The following is an 18870-nucleotide window of genomic DNA, read 5'->3' on the forward strand; positions in this document are numbered from 1 at the left end:
AAATCCCCTGTGTGAGAGTTGTAGTGGATTTGGCTGTTGAACTATTGGTCACATGGTTTTAATTTGTCACTGTAGATCGAGGCCCGAGGTGAGCTATACAGATCATCAACCTCCGGACGGCGGATCATCTAGTTTTAGGTGTAGTGTGTGCAGTGAAGTCCTGGCTAGGAAGTTGGACATCTTGCGACATCTGAAGAGACACAAGGAAGATCGACCCTTCAAGTGCGATCACTGCTGCAACGTCTGTGGAAAATCCTTCAGGTGGAAAAATCTAGCATGTCACATGGGTGTTCACACAGGCATCAAGCCTCACTCTAGCAATGTATGTTGCAAATCATTTGTGAAGAAAAGCAGCTTATCTTATCACAAGCTGACTCAAGCAGGAGAGAAACCAAACAGGTGCAATGTCTATAGCAAGTCATTCGTACAGAATATCAGTCTAACCGGTCTTATGCGGACTCATGCAGGCGAGAAGCCATACAAGTGCAATGTCTGTAGCAAATCGTTCACAAAGAAAGGCGATCTAACTCGTCATATACGTATCCATACAGGCGAGAAGCCATTCAGATGCATTGTCTGTGGCAAATCATTCATACAGAGAGTTAAATTAATCGAACATATGCGGTCCCATACAGGCGAGAAGCCTTACAGCTGCAATGTCTGTGGCAAATCATTCATACGGAGAAGTAAACTAACCGAACATCTGCGGACGCATACAGGCGAGAAGCCATACAGGTGCAATGTCTGTAGCAAATCGTTCACAAAGAAGTGCAATCTGACTGGTCATATACGTATCCATACAGGCGAGAAGCCTTACAGTTGCATTGTCTGTGGCAAATCATTCATAGAGGGAGGTAAATTAACCGAACATATGCGGACGCATACAGGCGAGAAGCCTTACAGCTGCAATGTTTGTGGCAAATCATTTACAAGGAAAGGCAGTCTGGCCGTTCATATGCGTTCCCATACAGGGGAGAAGGTATATATTTGCAATTTCTGTGGCAAATCAGTCATGAACAGATGTAAACTAACGGAACATATGCGGACTCATACAGGCGAGAAGCCTTACAGCTGCAATGTCTGTGGCAAATCATTCATACAGAAATGCAATTTAACCGGTCATATGCTGACCCATACTGGAGAGCAGCCATTCATCTGCAATGTCTGTGGCAAATCGTTCACATGGAAAAGCAGTCTGACCGGTCACATTGGGACCCATACAGGCTGGAAGCCTTACACCTGCAATGTCTGTAGCAAATCGTTCACAACGAAAGGCAGTCTGACCTATCATATGCGTACCCATACAGGCGAAAAGCGTTACCGCTGCAATGTCTGTGGCAAATCATTCATACAGAAAGGCTTTCTAACCGATCATATGCGTACCCATACAGGCTGGAACCCTTACAGCTGCAATGTATGTAGCAAATCATTCACAAAGGAAGGCAGTCTGACCGATCATATGCTTATCCATACACGCGTCAAGCCAAACAGGTGCAATGTCTGTGAGAAATCATTCACAAATAAAGGCAATCTGAGCGATCATATGCGGACCCATACAGGCGAAAAGCTTTACCGCTGCAATGTCTGTGGCAAATCATTCATACAGAAAGGCATTCTAACCGGACATATGCGGACCCATACTGGCGAGAAGCCATACAGCTGCAATATCTATGGCGAATCATTCATAAAGAGAGGAAAACTAACCGAACGTATGCGGAGCCATACAGGCGGGCCATAAAGAGAGGCAAACTCATCGAACGTATGCGGACCCATACAGGCGAGAAGTCTTACAGTGGCAAAGTCTGTGGCAAATCATTCACAAAGAAAGGCAGTCTGACCGATCATATGCGGACCCATACAGACGAGAAGCCAAGCAGCTGCAATGTCTGTGGCAAATGATTCACTAGGAAGGGCAGTCTGACCGATCATATGCGTACCCATACAGGCGTGAAGCCAAACAGTTGCAATATCTGTGGCAAATCATTCATACAGAAAGGCTTTCTAACCGGTCATATGGGGACCCAGACAGGCGGGAAGCCATACAGCTACAATGTCTGTGGCAAATCATTCATAAAGAGAGGCAAACTTACCGAACATATGCGGACCCTTACAGGCGAGAAGCATTACAGCTGCAATGTCTGTGGCAAATCAGTCACAAGGAAAGGCAGTCTGACCGATCATATGCGGACGCATACAGGCGAGAAGCCAAACAGCTGCAATGTCTGTGGAAAATCATTCACAAAGAAAGGCAGTCTGACCTAACTGTTCATATGCGGACACACACAGAAGAGAAGCCATACTTTTACAAAGTTTATTCCACTGAAGCACAACTTGTAGGATTCCAGCAAGATATAGCAGATATCCTGGATTGAGGAGGTCAGTTGGACTGCATCGCGACTGACCTGTCTAAGGCATTTGATAGGGTAGATCATGGGAGACTACTGGCAAAAATGAGTGGAATTGGACTAGATAAAAGAGTGACTGAATGGGTGGCTCTGTTTTTAGAAAATAGAACTCAGATAATTATAGTAGGTGAAGCTTTATCTGGCCCTGTAAAAATTAAGAGGGGAATTCCTCAACGCAGTATTATTGGACCTTTATGTGTTCTTATATATATCAATGATACGTGTAAAGAAGTGGAATCAGAGATAGGGCTTTTCGCAGATGATGTTATTCTGTACAGAGTAATAAATAAGTTACAAGATTGTAAGCAACTGCAAAGTGATCTCGGATGATGTTGTCGGGTTGTATCATTTTCAGATTAATGCTCGCAAATGAGCTGTTTTCATTCAGTTATGGCTGCTATACCCCACCCATATCCAATCCCTCCTTCAACGATAACGCCCCTTCCTCCCCAACATCAATAACCGAACCACCGCCTTCTCAATCTATATAAGTAGGATTGAGACGGCAGTGAACCGTACTGCCGAACCTTACCCCCACCACTACCACGTGAAAGGATTTGACAGCGGCATAGGTCCTACCCTTCCAAGGGCCCGGCTCAGACTGAATACTTTTGCCCTCCACTCGCGTGGGCGCGCTGTTGTACATCACGTCACTCACCCTAATCCCACGTGATGAATACGGCAGCTCCTATTGGTAGAAACATCTCCCGACTGCTGTTGGTCGATTTGAGTTTGACAACTTGGACCACGTGGGACGACCACGTTTTTGACGTTTGTGACATTTTGCTTTACTTTGATTTGTATGCGTATATCTGTTATCTTCGTTTGCGTGTTTGAAGAAAAAGTACAAGGTATTTGAGGTAAGCATCCTTACTGTTCTTGTTTTAATAATCTCCTGAGGCCAGAACATGAAAATATACCACACCAAGGCAAATGAATTTCGGATAATTTGAAACATAAGTGCGGCCAGTATCCAGTATTCGGGAGATAGGTTCGAACCCCACTATCGGCAGCCCGGAAAATGGTTTTCTGTGGTTTCCCATTTTCACACCAGGCAAATGCTGGGGCTGTACCTTAATTAAGGCCACGGCTGCTTCCTTCCCATTCCTAGGCCTCTCCTCTCCCATCATCGTCATAAGACCTATCTGTGTCGGTGCAACGTAAAGCAACTAGCCTTATCATAGTTGTCCCCCTGTGGGTAGGGGCAGTAGAATAATAGCCACAGCGTCCTCTGCCTGCTGTAAGAGACGACTAAAATGGGTCCCATGTGGGCTCTGTACTTGGGAGCTTGGGTAGGCGGCCACGGAGCCCTTAATTGAATTTTGGCACTGCTTCCACTTACTGGTGCCAGGCTCCCCACTTTCATCTATCTTTTCTGATCTACCTCGATCACGACCTGTTCTTTTCTGCCCCCGATTGTATTATGTATGGAGGCCTAGGGAGTCTTATTTTCCTCAAAGGGCATGGTCCTTCTTAGCTGATACCATCATTTTTCCTAGTGTCAGCCCCTTCCATTTCTTCTCTCCGATTACTAATATATATATAGGGGATGGTTGCCTAGTTCCACTTTCTCTTAAAATAATGAACTAGATTTTAGGCCCTTTTAATCAACAGGCATCATCACCTTAAGCAAGGAGATTTGTGGCGAGGGCAGGATATTTGGTGGCCATGACATATACATGAACTGTCCCATCATTCGCCTTACTGCAGGTGAAAGGAAAACCCAATCTCAGGACAGCCAGTGGTAGGGGAACAGCCCGTTTCTGTGTCCCAAATGCAGAGGTGTAGAAACACGGTGGAACCTTAGCCACCCCTCCTCTGCTTGGTTGGCCGGTTGGAGTGCATGCTGTCAGACCACAGATCAGCCTACTCTGCAACCACCAACATAGATTTCTGCCTTCGATATACAGTAGGTACAAATGGCACTGTCTGAAGTGGGTTTCCACGGTCTTCAATTGGCATTTCATCTACGTCACAGCAAAGTCCCTTGCACGCCGTAATGTTGTGAAAGTAGCAGCATATAGTTCATAATACTGTACTAAATTAGCAAGCAATTCCTTGGACATAGCTCTTAGTAGGTGGAGCTATGTTGTGACTTGGCATGGGAATGTTTTGTGCTGGATCAGTTGCCATTGTAGATCCTGATGCTACATATTTCTGTAAATTTATTAGAACTTCTCTCCTGCGGATGGACTGAAAGGAAGCATTATTTGTACCTCCTGCATGTTGTAAGAGCAAGCAATCACAGAATCTGTAAGCTCTCTCTTGTCTTTTAAACCCTCAAATATATTCATGATTCCATCCTTTTCCATGTAGCAGAAAATTTTTGATATATATCCTACTGTCACATAAAATAGAACATTTTTTATTGTAAATAGTGTAGATCAATGAATACAAGGGATGCATACAATTTTGTAGCTTGACATTGTTTATTATCTAAATGCAGATGACTGATTGAATGATATGTTGTGTTTTGGTGCAGTATGTAGGAACAGAGTATGTGCTATCATGTCTTGGTTTCTTCAAACACTACTCTGCCAGAGATTTGCTTTCCTCTAGTAGATGCAAAAGAAGCACTAATCTCAATATTTTCCAGTGTGTGGCCCAAGGTGCATCTTTTGACAGACTGAAAGATGTATCATATAGTAAGTTCCTTGGGAAAATACAAATGGTGTTGCTGAAAACTTTTGCAATGTCAGTGCAACGTTAAACTGCAATAAGAGAGAAAAGTATTATGTTGTACCTTGTCAGTTCCAGTCTTTCTTTCATAAATGAATGATCTTGTATTTGTGTTGTATTGAATAGTTTTCTGGTTGATGAATATTAATTGATGATTAACACTGCTGAATATAATTTCTACACAATTTGATACCTGTAACACTGTGGATAGTAGGTAGAATATAGCTCCATAAATCAGAAGATCATGTTTCATTTCAATTTACCTTTGAATCCTACAAACTCCCTCCTTAGCATATGAGTTTCCTTTCATCATTTTGGTTCCTGTATATGGTTTTCTTTCTTACATTGTATTTACATTTTATTTCCTGCATAAGTGGCATATCTTGATACTATTGACTGTTACAGTTGGCTTAAGTAGTGTTAAAGAGGACTGATGTATGAGGGGATGTTAGTGTCTATTTCTGTCATAGGTCTTAATCTGAGATAAGGATTGCCAATCCCACTCACCTTCAGGTCACGTCCTTCCTCCCTTTGTGAGTTAGCTTCCTTTTTCCTCAGCAGAAACAAACAAAAGCAGCACAGGCAAGGCCAGTCACTCCGATCATTCAAGGCTTCGTGAATTAGTAAAAATAAAATATAGCTTCATAATTGAAATAATTATAATAAGCAGCACAAGCTGGTAAGCTTCTTTTCTCCAGCAAAAAATGTATTAATAATAATAATAAAGCACAGCCCAACCTCCAGGTGTATTGTTGTTCAGAATGCAGTATTTCAGAAAAAGGTAACAGAAAAAAGGAAAGAAAGAAAAGGAAATGAAAGAAAAATAGAAGAGAAATAAAAAAAATAAAAATATATTTAATATAATATTTAAGAGTGGAGGGGGAACGAGAACCTGGGGACCCTCCGCGCGCTAAACGATTTAAATCACCCGCCCGGTAATTTTAGTTCAGCCCTGTTTACACTAGAGGCGCTGGTGTGCAATTCCTGGCGATCTTTGCGCAGCCGTTGCGTTCAGAAGTGAAAAATAACGTTGAGAGTCATCTCTTACTCATTCTCTTTGACCACGTGTAAAGCCCACTAGAACAGGACTGTATTGATAATTGATAGTTAGAAATATAACGGGACATTGCACCCAGTGCTGTTTTCAAGAAGTGTCGTGTTCTCTGGAGTTGTCACTGGTAATTCATCCTTTCCTAAGTTCAGCCCGTTCTACTGACTGATACAAATCAAATCCGTTCCTTAAGTGTTTGTTTTAAGTGATTACACTGAATTAAAATATCAGGTTTTGTCTCTAGGTGTGAGGTATGTGTTACATAAGACGCGTATTAGCCATTTGTACAGCCTGTTCCGTTAATTTATTGTGCTACAGATTTTCTTCATTGAGAAATTGTGATTTCTATCATTTACACTGTGTCCACAATCTCTATTGTCGGTAAGGTTCAAGTTCTATAATTTACTTTTGCGAAAATTATAGATCTCAATTGGGAACAGTAAGAAGTTAATACTAATCTTTCTCAGTTTCAGCATTCTACATATTTTTAACATTTAATATTTTTAATTTTCTTAAATTTTATTTCTACTTAAGCATTAAAACTGTATACACATATAACTGGCATTCTTTTTGAAAACTCCTGGCCTTTGTGTCACAAGTGCCAGCAAATCTGTTCCTCGTGTGTTGTAGGAATATAACGTAACTTACCTTACCTATCAAAATTTTTTGGAGTAAAGAATATTTCTGAAGGGCTACGCAGGTGAATAATCGCGGATATTAGTTTCAGAAAGAAATTACAATATGTAGTGCATAATTTTAATAGTTTTGCAGTGTTATTTACCTATGTTTGCAATTTAATAGTGACGCTGTGAATGTTGAGTAGTTCTTTACACTGTAGGCTGCGACATATGGTAGTAGGGTTCGAAATTTTGAGAAGTTTCCGTTTAGGATATGATATGTAGAATTCTTGTTATGGTTATCAGTGTTGTTATAGAGATTCTTCTGCATAGTATCAGTCATAGAAAACTTGAGGTCCAATAGGTATGATCACAATATTAACAGTCATGTAAAATTTTGAGTCTTTTTGGTATGTTCATAATATTGACGGCATGTAAAATTTCAAGCATAATGCTTAGTCTGTTGACAGATAACCTAAGTAGCAATGACAGCAATAAGGTAATATATTTCTCTGGCCTATGTTTTAGTGTAAAATCATTGGAAGTAATCAAGAACCCCAGTACTTTATAGAGATTATGGTCGCCAAGTGGACAATTGGCCTCTAGCATTTACTAGGGAGATGGCAGTGCATGCTATGTTTGATAGTGGCAAAAAGCTGAATTAAAGTTGTGGACTTGATAGTGAAGGAACCTTGGTTAGGTCCGGCTACCAATGAAGTTGTGACAGGCAGCGTTTCAAGATCGAGGCATCAGGACAATTCATGAGCTAAGTACCCATCAAATGACTGTTTATTGTTTATTGATTACCTCTGGCGTTTATTGAAATGGATTTCTGTAGGTTGTATGGTTATGTTTTTATTCTCCATGGTTTTATAATGGTATCGTTGTGGGATTGACATTATCTCCTATCATACATTATCCAATTTTAGTGCTAGTAGCTGCTGAACTGAAGGACAATTGTGGGTGCTGGATTTAATTCGGTTATGGCCAGTACGACTTTGAATCTCATAGGAATATATTTTTCCACCAAAAGAAATTCCAGATAAGATTTGCATCATTTAAACTTCTTTACAATGTTACTAATGTTGGGTGATCTCATAGTAAAACTCTGCCTTGGCGGAGAAGCTGTGAAATAATTTTGGAGAAGAAGCGACTTATTGTCATCATCTTTCCTTGCTCTGTCTGTTGCTACTGTAAACACAGTCCATTGTAATCTTCTGAATGTGTGGCTTACAGTTCAGTCTCTCTTCATCTGATAGCTTATATGGTGATGTGATAACATTCTACTTTCATGTTGGGGAGTGTAATTTGGGTCCATTCTAGAGGTATTTGATGAAGCTGAATATCCCAGCACACGTCTGTAGTTATACTGGCATAAAAGTGAATTCCTGCACATCATTCTTGCACCTCAGAGTCTTTGAAAACCTTGAGAGTTGGAAGAAGGATATTCAATGAATAATTGTGACTCGGCAGCAAAAATCTACTCCCAACACTGTGAACTGCTAATTTATAAATGTGATATTGTCCAGGAGTTGCTTAAAGGTGAAATTCTGCTGCTTATGCACACTGTTCTCTGAATAAATGTGTGCTGGTTGAGTTCTAAATTATAGACAGTACAGGAGAGAACGGTGTCTGAACATATCTGAGATGCGAGTGCACTGCTATTCAAGATCTAAACTCTTGGCACTTCTTGTTATGTTCTATTCCTGGGTATATAGAAAAAACAATAGCTGTCATCAACAACAACGGAATTCAAGAACTACAATGTGACCCTACAAATATATTTCAAAACAAAATAAAACAAGCTATCCAGCAAACAGAATTTATTCTCACAGAACAAGAAGAGGAAAGCCTCACTATCAAAAAATCCTCAACTCCCCACAGTAAGAGCCATCCCCAAAATACACAAAAGCTCATGTCCCATTAGACCAATAGTAAACTATGATGTGCCAATTTACAATTTAAGCTAACAACTGAAAAAATCCTAAAAGAGAAAATCTCACTTAAAGAAGACAGATAAATTAAAACCAGCGTAGAACTAATCAACCCCTTCCCGCCCGAAAGCACCCGACTGTTCACTTTGCCTTACGGTCCATATTGCCCGAAAACACCCAGCTGCATTATCTGCATACGTGTGCAATCTATGCAATAGTTTTGTATATTTTGGTAGTGAATTGTTTATTAGGCTTTGATGAACATGCAGTACAATATACAAGGCTTAGGAAATAAAAGAAGAGTGAGAATTTGTCTTGAAGTTGTCTAGGCGACGGACTTGAACTTCCGCGAGTGCTGGTCAGCTGTTTAGCTCGTAAACATGACGGGATTGAATACTGCGGATATTGAGACTGAGCTGAATAACGGCATAAGAAATGACACAAAATTGTTGAGCAGGGATAGAGGTAAATTTTTAGTGAGTAAATAACATATCAACAAAGATAATTTTACTGATAACTGTGATATAAGTGAAAACGGATATCTAGATATCGGACCTGATGATGATGCAGCTGCAATTCAGGTAACACAAACTTTTTGTTTCATTACTCAATGATTATATGGATTTTGTTGAACCTATCAATAATTTCAAAAGAGTATTATGAGAAATAGGTTATATTTTTACATATGTTAGGCGGAGACAATCTATTCAGTGACATTACCGGTTGCGTATATATCAATGCAGCAATCAAACAGGCGCATTTCAGTAAAATAGAAACAGAATGGGAAGACACTTTCTAGAGGAAATGAAAGTTGATATACAAGGTCACCATTACACTTCCAGAATCTCATCTCTATTGGCTTAGGGGGATTTAGACAACATGAGAATATGACATATACAGCCTACCTCAGTGTTGAGTATCTCCAGCACGGGTGGGGGTTTGAACCGACAAACTTATGACTCAACGAATAGAGAAATGGACATGATGGTATGTTAAATGTTGTAAATGATGGCATGTTTTCTAATATTATTGAAAATGAAACGGTGTGCTCTGCTTGAATGTTTCCTAATTAATAGGTTGAAACCTGGGGATAAGCGGAGCAAAAATGTGGGTGGTAAAGGGTTAAAGATACCCTTTGACATCACTAACATGTACACCAACGTAACAATAGATGAATCCATTAAAATTATCGAAAATCTTCATAAAGAAAATAATTCACTGCAGGAAACCAAAGAAATAATTAGCCTCGTTAGAACAATGCTACACCAAAATTGCTTTGCATTCACTGACAAGATATATTGCCACAAAGAAGGGTTAGCCATGGGCTCACCATTATAAGGTATATTAGCAAACATTTTTTGAATAACTTTGAAAACATCTTCTGAACGTATCAGCATTCAAAAGGAATATTATACTGGAGCAGGTATGTAGGCGACATCATGTGCATATGATAATGACTTCACTAATGGACACCAGTTATTAAACACACTAAATTGTTTACAAAATTCCACCAGCTTCACAATGGAGCAAGCATCTGATAAGAAAATAAAACCACAATCAGCAGGAATAATGGAAACCTGTCTTACAAAGTATACAGAAAGCCCACTCAGGTGTTGCATGCTATTGACGAGTCTAACCATGCATACACACTAAAAATAGCAGGATTGAATACAATGATACACAGAGCTGTTTCCATACCAATGAGCACATTGGAGTTCAATGAAGAGGCACAAATTGTTAAACAAATCATAAAAGAAGACAACCACCCTCCAGGCACAGTAGATAAAATATTAAACAAACAAAAGAAAAGTCCCTGGAAAACCACCACACTTGGTTCTCAACTACATTAATAATAACACATAAAAAGTAGGTTATATCTTTAGGAAACAGGATTTTAATTAACCTTTAGGATGAACAACACACTGCAGAGACATATCAACAAGTGCACCTAAACAAAAAAGACCCTTTCTCAAAGTCACGAGTCTATGAACTCAAGTGCCAAGAACTTAACTGCAATGCCACCTATATAGGTCAGACAAAACAAAATTTCCACACAAGATTCAAAGAACACAATAAACGATCAGATATAATCAGCATTCAGCCTTTGGGGAGCACATATACGACAGTTCACACTATTTCACAGACATCAACACAGATCTAAAAATTTTACACATTGAAAATAAAATCAAATCTTCGAATATGAGGGAATCAATCGTGATCTACATCGCAAAAAGTGCTAACGTAACCAACTTAAATGACCATACACACTTAAAAAATTCCCTGCACATCGCTTTACTCACATAATATCTGGACCATACTTACTCATTAAATTGGCATTTATCACAATAATATCCTATAGATATTCTCTATTTCAATTCCATACATTATTCATCTAAAATCATTCTGTTGCATTCATCCGTCTTACATAAAAGTACATTATAACATGAAGTAGGTTAATAACCTTCTCTCCCCTCTCCAGTGTGGAAAGAGTATTCCACAGTGCTCCACTCATTCCATCCTACTTCCCCCTCTCCTCTCCATGGTACAGTGTACTAGATTTTAACATCCAGTAGGAGGGATCCACAATGTTCGGCACTCCCCTCTCATGCTTCCCTTCCCCTCTCCGTAAGGTTTGTGCTATACTCAAAACTTTCCATTTACCTCTGCATGACCACAGTCCTGAAATAGTATTTGGTGACAACAAAGTTGGCATTGGCAGTCTAGCAGGAGTTTTCTTGATATATTAATACTTGTAAATTTCTTATTTGTCAGTACTGGCTCATATTATCACTGAACTCTCTATCATTGACAAGTTTATGCAACGTAAACAATGCTGTACATATATGCATATTTTGTGTGATTTCATAGAGTCTGAGATGTTCTTGTGGAATGAAACATGTCATTCTTTGTATAGTAGAGTGTTTATTTTTTACGGGTATGTTCATAGTGTAATAATTTATGTTAAAATTGTATGTTTGACAAACTAGAAAGTTTTTTTGTCTACAATGGAAAGTATGGCTTCATCTTTAACAAACTCTCCATTTTGTGCGTCATTTTATCTTCCTTTCCTTAGTTCAGCTACTGTTCGATTTCTTCTGTATTAAATGGGATAAGTGAGTATATTCTGGAATTTTATACTTTAATTCGCTTTTACTAGTAAACTAACTTGTAATAGAATGTAAGCTTTAGATTACAGTCCCTCCTGCACCCCTGTAGTTTCAAAATGTTTCATGAATCCAAGTGAAAAATTTAAAGGTCTCGTAGTACGAGGGCCATCCGATAAATAGGTTTCCCTATTTTACAAAAAATACAAGCAGGCTATTTACACTTGTGCTGGCCCTGCAGTGTGGGGGTAGCATGCCTGCCTCTTACCCAGAGGACCCGGGTTCAATTCCTGGCCAGGTCATGGATTTTTACCTGCATCTGAGGGCTTGTTGGAGGTCTACTCAGCCTATATGATTAAAATTGAGGAGCTATCTGACAGTGAGATGGTGGCCCTGGTCTAGGAAGTCTAGAATAACGACGGAGAGGATTGTTCGTGCTCACCACATGACACCTCGTAATCTGTAGGCCTTTGGGCTGAGCAGTGGTCACTTGGTAAGCCATGGCCCTACGGGGGCTGTTGCCCCATGCTGCTTGGTTTTATTTACCTTTGAGAAATATTTAATTTTCATTCTACAACTCGTACACTACTTTTCCACATAGTCACTATTTCAGTCCAAACATTTTGTTATCTTGGCAGTCGTTTCTTGATACCTTCATCATACCGGGTCGGGTCCCATCTCTGTAGACAGCGGTGAACTTCCTCTTCCACCTCTTCATCAGTTGCAAACCGCTTACCTCCAAGGTGCAACTTGAGTTGTGGATAGAGATGGAAATCACTCGGGGCAAGTTCCGCAGAATAAGATGGATGGGGAAAAAGGTCCCTTTTGAAGTTCTGCAGCAAATCCTGCGTCCTTTGAGCTGAATGGGCAATATTTTCTGAGACAAGACAAGAACGTTTTCGTTGGATTTCAACTCTGAGCTTCGTGAGGACCGTGGAGGACCTCTCATGTGTGACCACAGTGCATTGGGGCAGTCAGTCAACCAATACAACATCATTACAGTCCCAAAAGGCAGTAGCCAAAACTATGCCTACAGAGGCTGAGGTCTAACCGGGCAAGTTGGCCATGCGATTAAGGCCGCGCAGCTGTGAGCTTGCATCTGGGAGATAGTGCGTTCGAACCCCACTGTCGGCAGCCCTGAAGATGGTTTTCCGTGGTTTCCCATTTTCATACCAGGTAAGTATTGGGGATGTACCTTAATTAACGCCACATCTGCTTCCTTCCCACTCCTAGGCTCTTCCTCTCCAATTGTCAACATAAGACCTATTTGTGTCGGTGCGATGTAAAGTAAATTGTAAAAAAGAGTCTGAGGTCTTGGCCCTTTTTTATGAGCATGTTCGCCAAGTTTCTTCCTTAGCATGCTTTGTGGTTTTGTTTTTAGAGTTGAATAATGCACCCTGCTTTCATCTCCAGTAACAATGCGGGAAAACATTTGATCTCCCTCTCTTTGAAGCATTTGCAGGAAAGCTCAGGCTACCTCGTTCTGTTATTGCTTGTGAGCATCAGTAAGAAAACTTGGGACCCATCTTGCACAGACTTTTCAATACTGCAAGAGATTCAACAATATCATTGCAATAAAGGACTGCCAGTTTCCGTGCCGGGAGGCAGTAGATTCATTATCTCATCAGTGCTGACGCATTAATCTTCGTCCACCACATTCTGACTAACAGTGACTGTAATGGGCCTGGCGCTGCGCTGTCATCATGTACATTTTGCTGCCATTCCAGGAACCATGAATGCCAGCATGCATCTTTCACTATAAACTCACACCAAATGGCAATGAATATTGGTAGCCATTTCATTTTTTGCCGTGGAAAAGCGAATAACAGGACAGAGTTCACAAGTGGAAACGCTTTCAAGTGGTAGCTCCATGGCAGGTAGCGCCGTACTGGTGAACACAGAGCAAGCACGTGCGGTTGAAGATCACCTTACCCCAGCCATACGCCAGTGAAAGTTCCTACAGTACCAACTTTTTTTCTAAAACATGTGGTATGCAGAGAAAAAATAAGGAAACTTATTTATTGGATGACCTTCGTAGATCATGAAAGAGCTTCTGTAACTGCAGATGTACATTCCAACACTGATGGTGTTCTCATCCCCACAGTTCTTCACAGAACACTGCATAACATCCTTGTAGTAGTAAAACATTTCATTTGTACTTGCTTTATGTTTGACCTGCATCACATCCTTCCCTGGTCTATGACTGTGATAAGCCTGCTTCTTTCATGTTCGTTTTTTATTTTTACACTTGGATGAACAGAACTGTCTCAATGCAGTGTTTATCCCCTGTGAGCTTGGCAAAAACCAGATTATAGAAAGTGATTAAAATGTTTCAAGGGATTTTGATCTGTCTGTCTAAACAAAATGTATGTTAAGAGCATAGTATTAATATTTCTCACTGTATGGCAAAAGATTTAGGACAGTTTTAATACTTGGATGTGACTCAAACAACCTCAATGATTTGATAGACGTAATTGGATACATAAAATCAATTAATATAATTTAGTGTTTATGTCTGTGGCAGATTCCTTCCAAAATTTTGTGCGAGATGGTCCCAATTCCATCTCTGGTAGGATATCTTCTGATATGGCTAGAAAATGCTTCTCACTTTATATTTGGTTCTCAGTCTCATGCTTTCTCTGACATTAGGTTTGAACACGGATGATAACACAATTCTCAGTGCAGTCTCCTCTGCTGGTAGAAATCTCTCTTAAACAGTAGTAAAATTTTGAAAGTAACTGTAATACTTGGAAGTAGTAAATTATCATGCTCATTTGTTGGTGACAGTATTTGTAAATGTGTGTTACGTGCATAACTTATGTATCTTATTTTCCACAGGAAAATATTGAAAATGTATCAGAAATGACACCACTGAAAAAAGAAGCCAAATCAGAGTAAACAGAGCCAGGGCCAATGCAGGAAAACTCACTTGAGGTAATGTACATAATTTGATAAGCCATTGTTAGGTACTGAAAATATAAAATTGCTGAACAGATATCAGTGGTTGACCCTTCATTTCAATACATATGATTGATACACCTTTTTATGAGATTGACTGTTTACTAACCTAATTTTCACGTTTCCTTCATGTTCTTTAAGATCTTGCATTATGTATCACGCAGCAGTTGGGATAGATCCAAAGACCTCTACTGTATATCATTTGGGAGGTGGTATCAATGCTACTAATATTTTTGACTTAGTGAATATTTTCAAACACGGAGTTGCTATAAGGAGCGCATTTTTGTTACTGTTCCTGGGTATTTTACTAGTTGTTCCAAATGAAACACCATTGTAATCTTGTTGATCATATTAATTATTGACTTCTAGATAATACAATTATTTGTAGATACAAGTTGCAGGTGATTGCTTGCTTACTGTCAGAATTCACTTACGTACTACACACATTGTAGCCATCTCGTGGCAAGTAGAAAACATTCTTATCCTTCCTAATGTGGTCTGTGATGATACTAGTCTATGGTGACTTAAACTTTCAATGAATAAATGAGCCCTTCAAGAGTTATCTTGCCTTCCTGTTTCATATGTGGTAAAGGACAGTGTTTGTGAATAGGCTTTGTATGTTCCCCATTACTCACCTGAACATTTGTTACATGAATTAGGATACACATTTGATCACTGCCATCGTCCACTGCATAGCATGTGACTATGTTGTTATGGGGTATTTATTGGGATATTTAATTGACAATCTCTTTCAGGAATTCTGGGTTGGCTGCTCAATATACAGCCATCTGGATAATGAGAGAGGAAGTAAAATCATGATCAGGGAGTGTAGTATTTTTCTCTCCTACAAGGAAATTGGATGTAGTTAGGTAAGAAGTGTCAAAAGGGTCGTCATTTAACTTTAGTGAGGAGATGTGAGTATGTGTTGTAAGAGTGGTCCATTCTTTGTTGGTCAAGAAATAAGAATTCATCACTCTTCTAAGGTGATATGTTGACAGCTGCTTCTCGTTTTCTATCAAACTGTAGTGCTGCAGGAGGGATGGAATGCTGTATCAGTCCCATGCCTGCAGTTGCAGGGAAGAGCTGGTTTTTCTCAGGATTGTTTTTCAGAAAGGCCTTGATTTCCTTAGCTGCTCTGAAGAAGTTTGTGCCATTATCACTGTAAATGTTCATGGGGTGACCTCTGTGAAAATAAGTGAACAAAGAGAGGCGAGCAATGTAGTTGTTGTGAGATCAGGTATCGTGTCTATGTGGAGAGACTTGGTAGCTAGGCAGTCTGGTCTTGTTCCATCTCACACCAATGTTTATGTGAATTGAGCCAGCATAGTGTATTCTAGTGTTAAGAAATGGGTACACACACACTTTGTGTATTTCGCATTAATTGTTCAGAAGTATCTGCATTCAACTTACGATCCTTGAGACGTGCATAAATGTTGCTTCTTTACCGCCCCCTTGCTGATGGGATCCGAAACTTGCCTCTCAGAGATGTGATTAAGGGTTGAGTGCCATGATGAAGTAGTCGAAGTTGTTCCGCAATGATAATTAGATTAGTGAGATTATATATATACAGAATGATCTAATATTTCCTCCCCACTAGAATTAAGATATTGTGCAGTCTTCTTTCGACAAGGAGATGGCTTCTTGATCTATGATTATTGTTATAATCAATATGATTTAATATTTTCTACAGAACATTTATGCAACATTTGAGTGGAGGGTTCAACTCCGATATGAACAGTGGACTTGAATTTCACTCTTGTTTATAACAATCTGAGATAAATCAAAAACAATATGCAGCTACTCTCTGTACCTTTTTTAATCTTGAAACTTTTGTTATAAGTCATCATCAAGTCTCTAAAAGCATTTGTGGCATTTTTTGAACTGGGAGATTAATTCGAACATCACGTTTTCATTTATTCCTACTCAAAGGATCTTGATTCAACCATCCAGAACTATGCCAACAAACTGTATTGTTGACAATTGTGTTCATTTGTGGTCGTCTGGACACTAAGTCAGCGGGTTTCTCTTTGGACAGCACATGGTGCCACTCATTTTTATCTTTAGCAACTTCAAACTGGGAGCCTTTAATGTTTTCTTTGAATAGTCTTGTCAAGAGAAAGGCTGTTGTTTAGGAAATGTGTGTTCTGTTTAATGAAACTAATTGTAAATGTTAGTGACACTCTCACTGATCTTTGTAATATTTCGTTTGTGTTTGGTTGTGAATTACCTTTTGATTTTTTTTTGTGTTGTACTGTTTGTAAGTTGTTGTGCCTTGGCTTTCAATACATCTGAAGTAGCCAGTTCTTGTTCATGCACTAGTGTCCTTGTATTTTCCTGACTGCTTGTGCATTATTTATATCTTACCCCTGTTGTACAATCCATAGTATAACCTTTCTTGGCAGGCACGTGCATATGTCTCTTTGATGTTCACCTTTTATCTTTCGTAAGTAATTGTAATAACCTGTCCATCAGAGATTCATATCAATTTTGTGTTTTGGAGAACTGGTTAATTTTTATGAGTTTGCTGATACATTATTAAATGATGTATGGAAATTTGAGTTCTTGGGAATAGGTCCATTTGAGGAGTATGCAAAATGGGATCAGCAAGTGTTAAGTCTCTAGGAATGTTCCGGTAGGAAATTATCATTGTTGAAATTGTGGTTCTTTTTCAGAAGCTCACTAGCCAGGGTAAAGTCAGTGATGAAATTGTCTGTAGTGACGTTTCTCCCTGTTCCCTCAATATCTTTGACAAGTCTCAATACCACATTCCTTCCATTGTTCACTTCTCTCTCTCTGTTTACTGGTGTAGCGTTGTCAACTGTAGAGGCGCACACATAAACCGTGCCCAAATCCGAGAGGAGCCATAATTTTGTTCCATATTTTTCTCTTGGTTCGGTAGATAAATACTGCTTAAAGAGGCATTTTCCCTAAAGGAAGCCAGCTGTTCATCCACAGTATTATTTTCATATGGAACAAACACTTTAGGTATTTGTGAAACGAACATGTCATGAACTTCTCTTTTTGCTGTTAACCTGCCATTACATCTATGGGCTGGTCTCTCTTCCTTATGATCGAAGCTCAAAACTGGGTTATCATTTAGGACAGTTGAAGAGATATTGTAGCTCGAAGGATAGGGTGACCGTCTGCTTCATTCCATACTTCTCGAAGTGATTTGCCCACTGATTTGTAGACTCCAGCAAAATCAAGCCTGCAAATATAGATAACTGCATGTTATTGTTGATTGTGATTATTAGCAGCTAACAAAAAACAGAAACTGCTATTGTTTCCAAATTGTGTAAATCGTACATATCTAGAAATGCTTCAAACTCTATCAAAGAAATGGGCTTGTAGCTTACCCTTTATCTGCAAAAACCCTCTTCATTTCAAAATTTGTTTCTCATAAAGTGGTTTCCAGCATTTTATCAATGATGAATAACTTCATTGCCAACATCTGGGATCACCTGTCCTCTGAAGAGCATATCTCGTGGGTCCAGGTGCAATTCTCATTATGTTACTCAATGTGGAATACGCATAATTGAAATTTACGTTTCTCTGAAGTATTATTAATATAAACAACTAAAATATTGAAGAGCATATAGGCCTATAGATATAGGTCCATGATGTAAATGAAGCAATAGCATTGTTCATATTACAGTGCAACCCCAGTTTTGTGTGACCCCGGTTTAGAATAAACCCGCATTTAATGGAAGAAATTTCAGGTCCTGAAAATTATTCCATAAGAGCAATGCAATTTTATATTCAATTTTACATAATTCAAAATACTGTAGGGCAAAACTCACATTTAGCATTAAGGAAATGTTAAAATTTTCCTATATTTCTATTCATTTTGGTTATGGGACCTTAAGAACCACTGCAAAAGATGTCATAAGCTTGCTAAGGATGATTCAAGGCAGAAGAGGAATTTGGAGCCTGAGCACTTAGAGCTAAAGTGAGATGTCTGACTCTGATTGACATCTGTTCGCGGCCGATGTAGTAGAACAGAACCCTCGTTTTAATGACAATGTTATTATAATCTATGAAAATTCCTGTGTTAATCTGTGCAATATCGTTTAAATACAATACAATGAGAATCCTTTTACCGTTTCATCCATTATCACAGGC

At 39.3% G+C, this 18870-nt stretch overlaps 1 protein-coding gene across 1 annotated transcript in view; it reads left to right on the forward strand.

Annotated features, from left to right (window-relative positions):
* The first annotated feature begins 283 nt into the window (after positions 1–283).
* The window catches only part of LOC137503297 (zinc finger protein ZFP2-like), a 152150-nt gene continuing 133563 nt past the window's right edge, over positions 284–18870 (forward strand). Inside the window, exon 1 of the mRNA XM_068230846.1 lies at positions 284–1246. Coding sequence (XP_068086947.1) covers positions 284–1246 — 963 coding nt within the window. The remainder of the gene's footprint in view (positions 1247–18870) is intronic.

The sequence above is a fragment of the Anabrus simplex genome, chromosome X, assembly GCF_040414725.1.
Source record: "Anabrus simplex isolate iqAnaSimp1 chromosome X, ASM4041472v1, whole genome shotgun sequence".
NCBI lineage: Eukaryota > Metazoa > Arthropoda > Insecta > Orthoptera > Tettigoniidae > Anabrus > Anabrus simplex.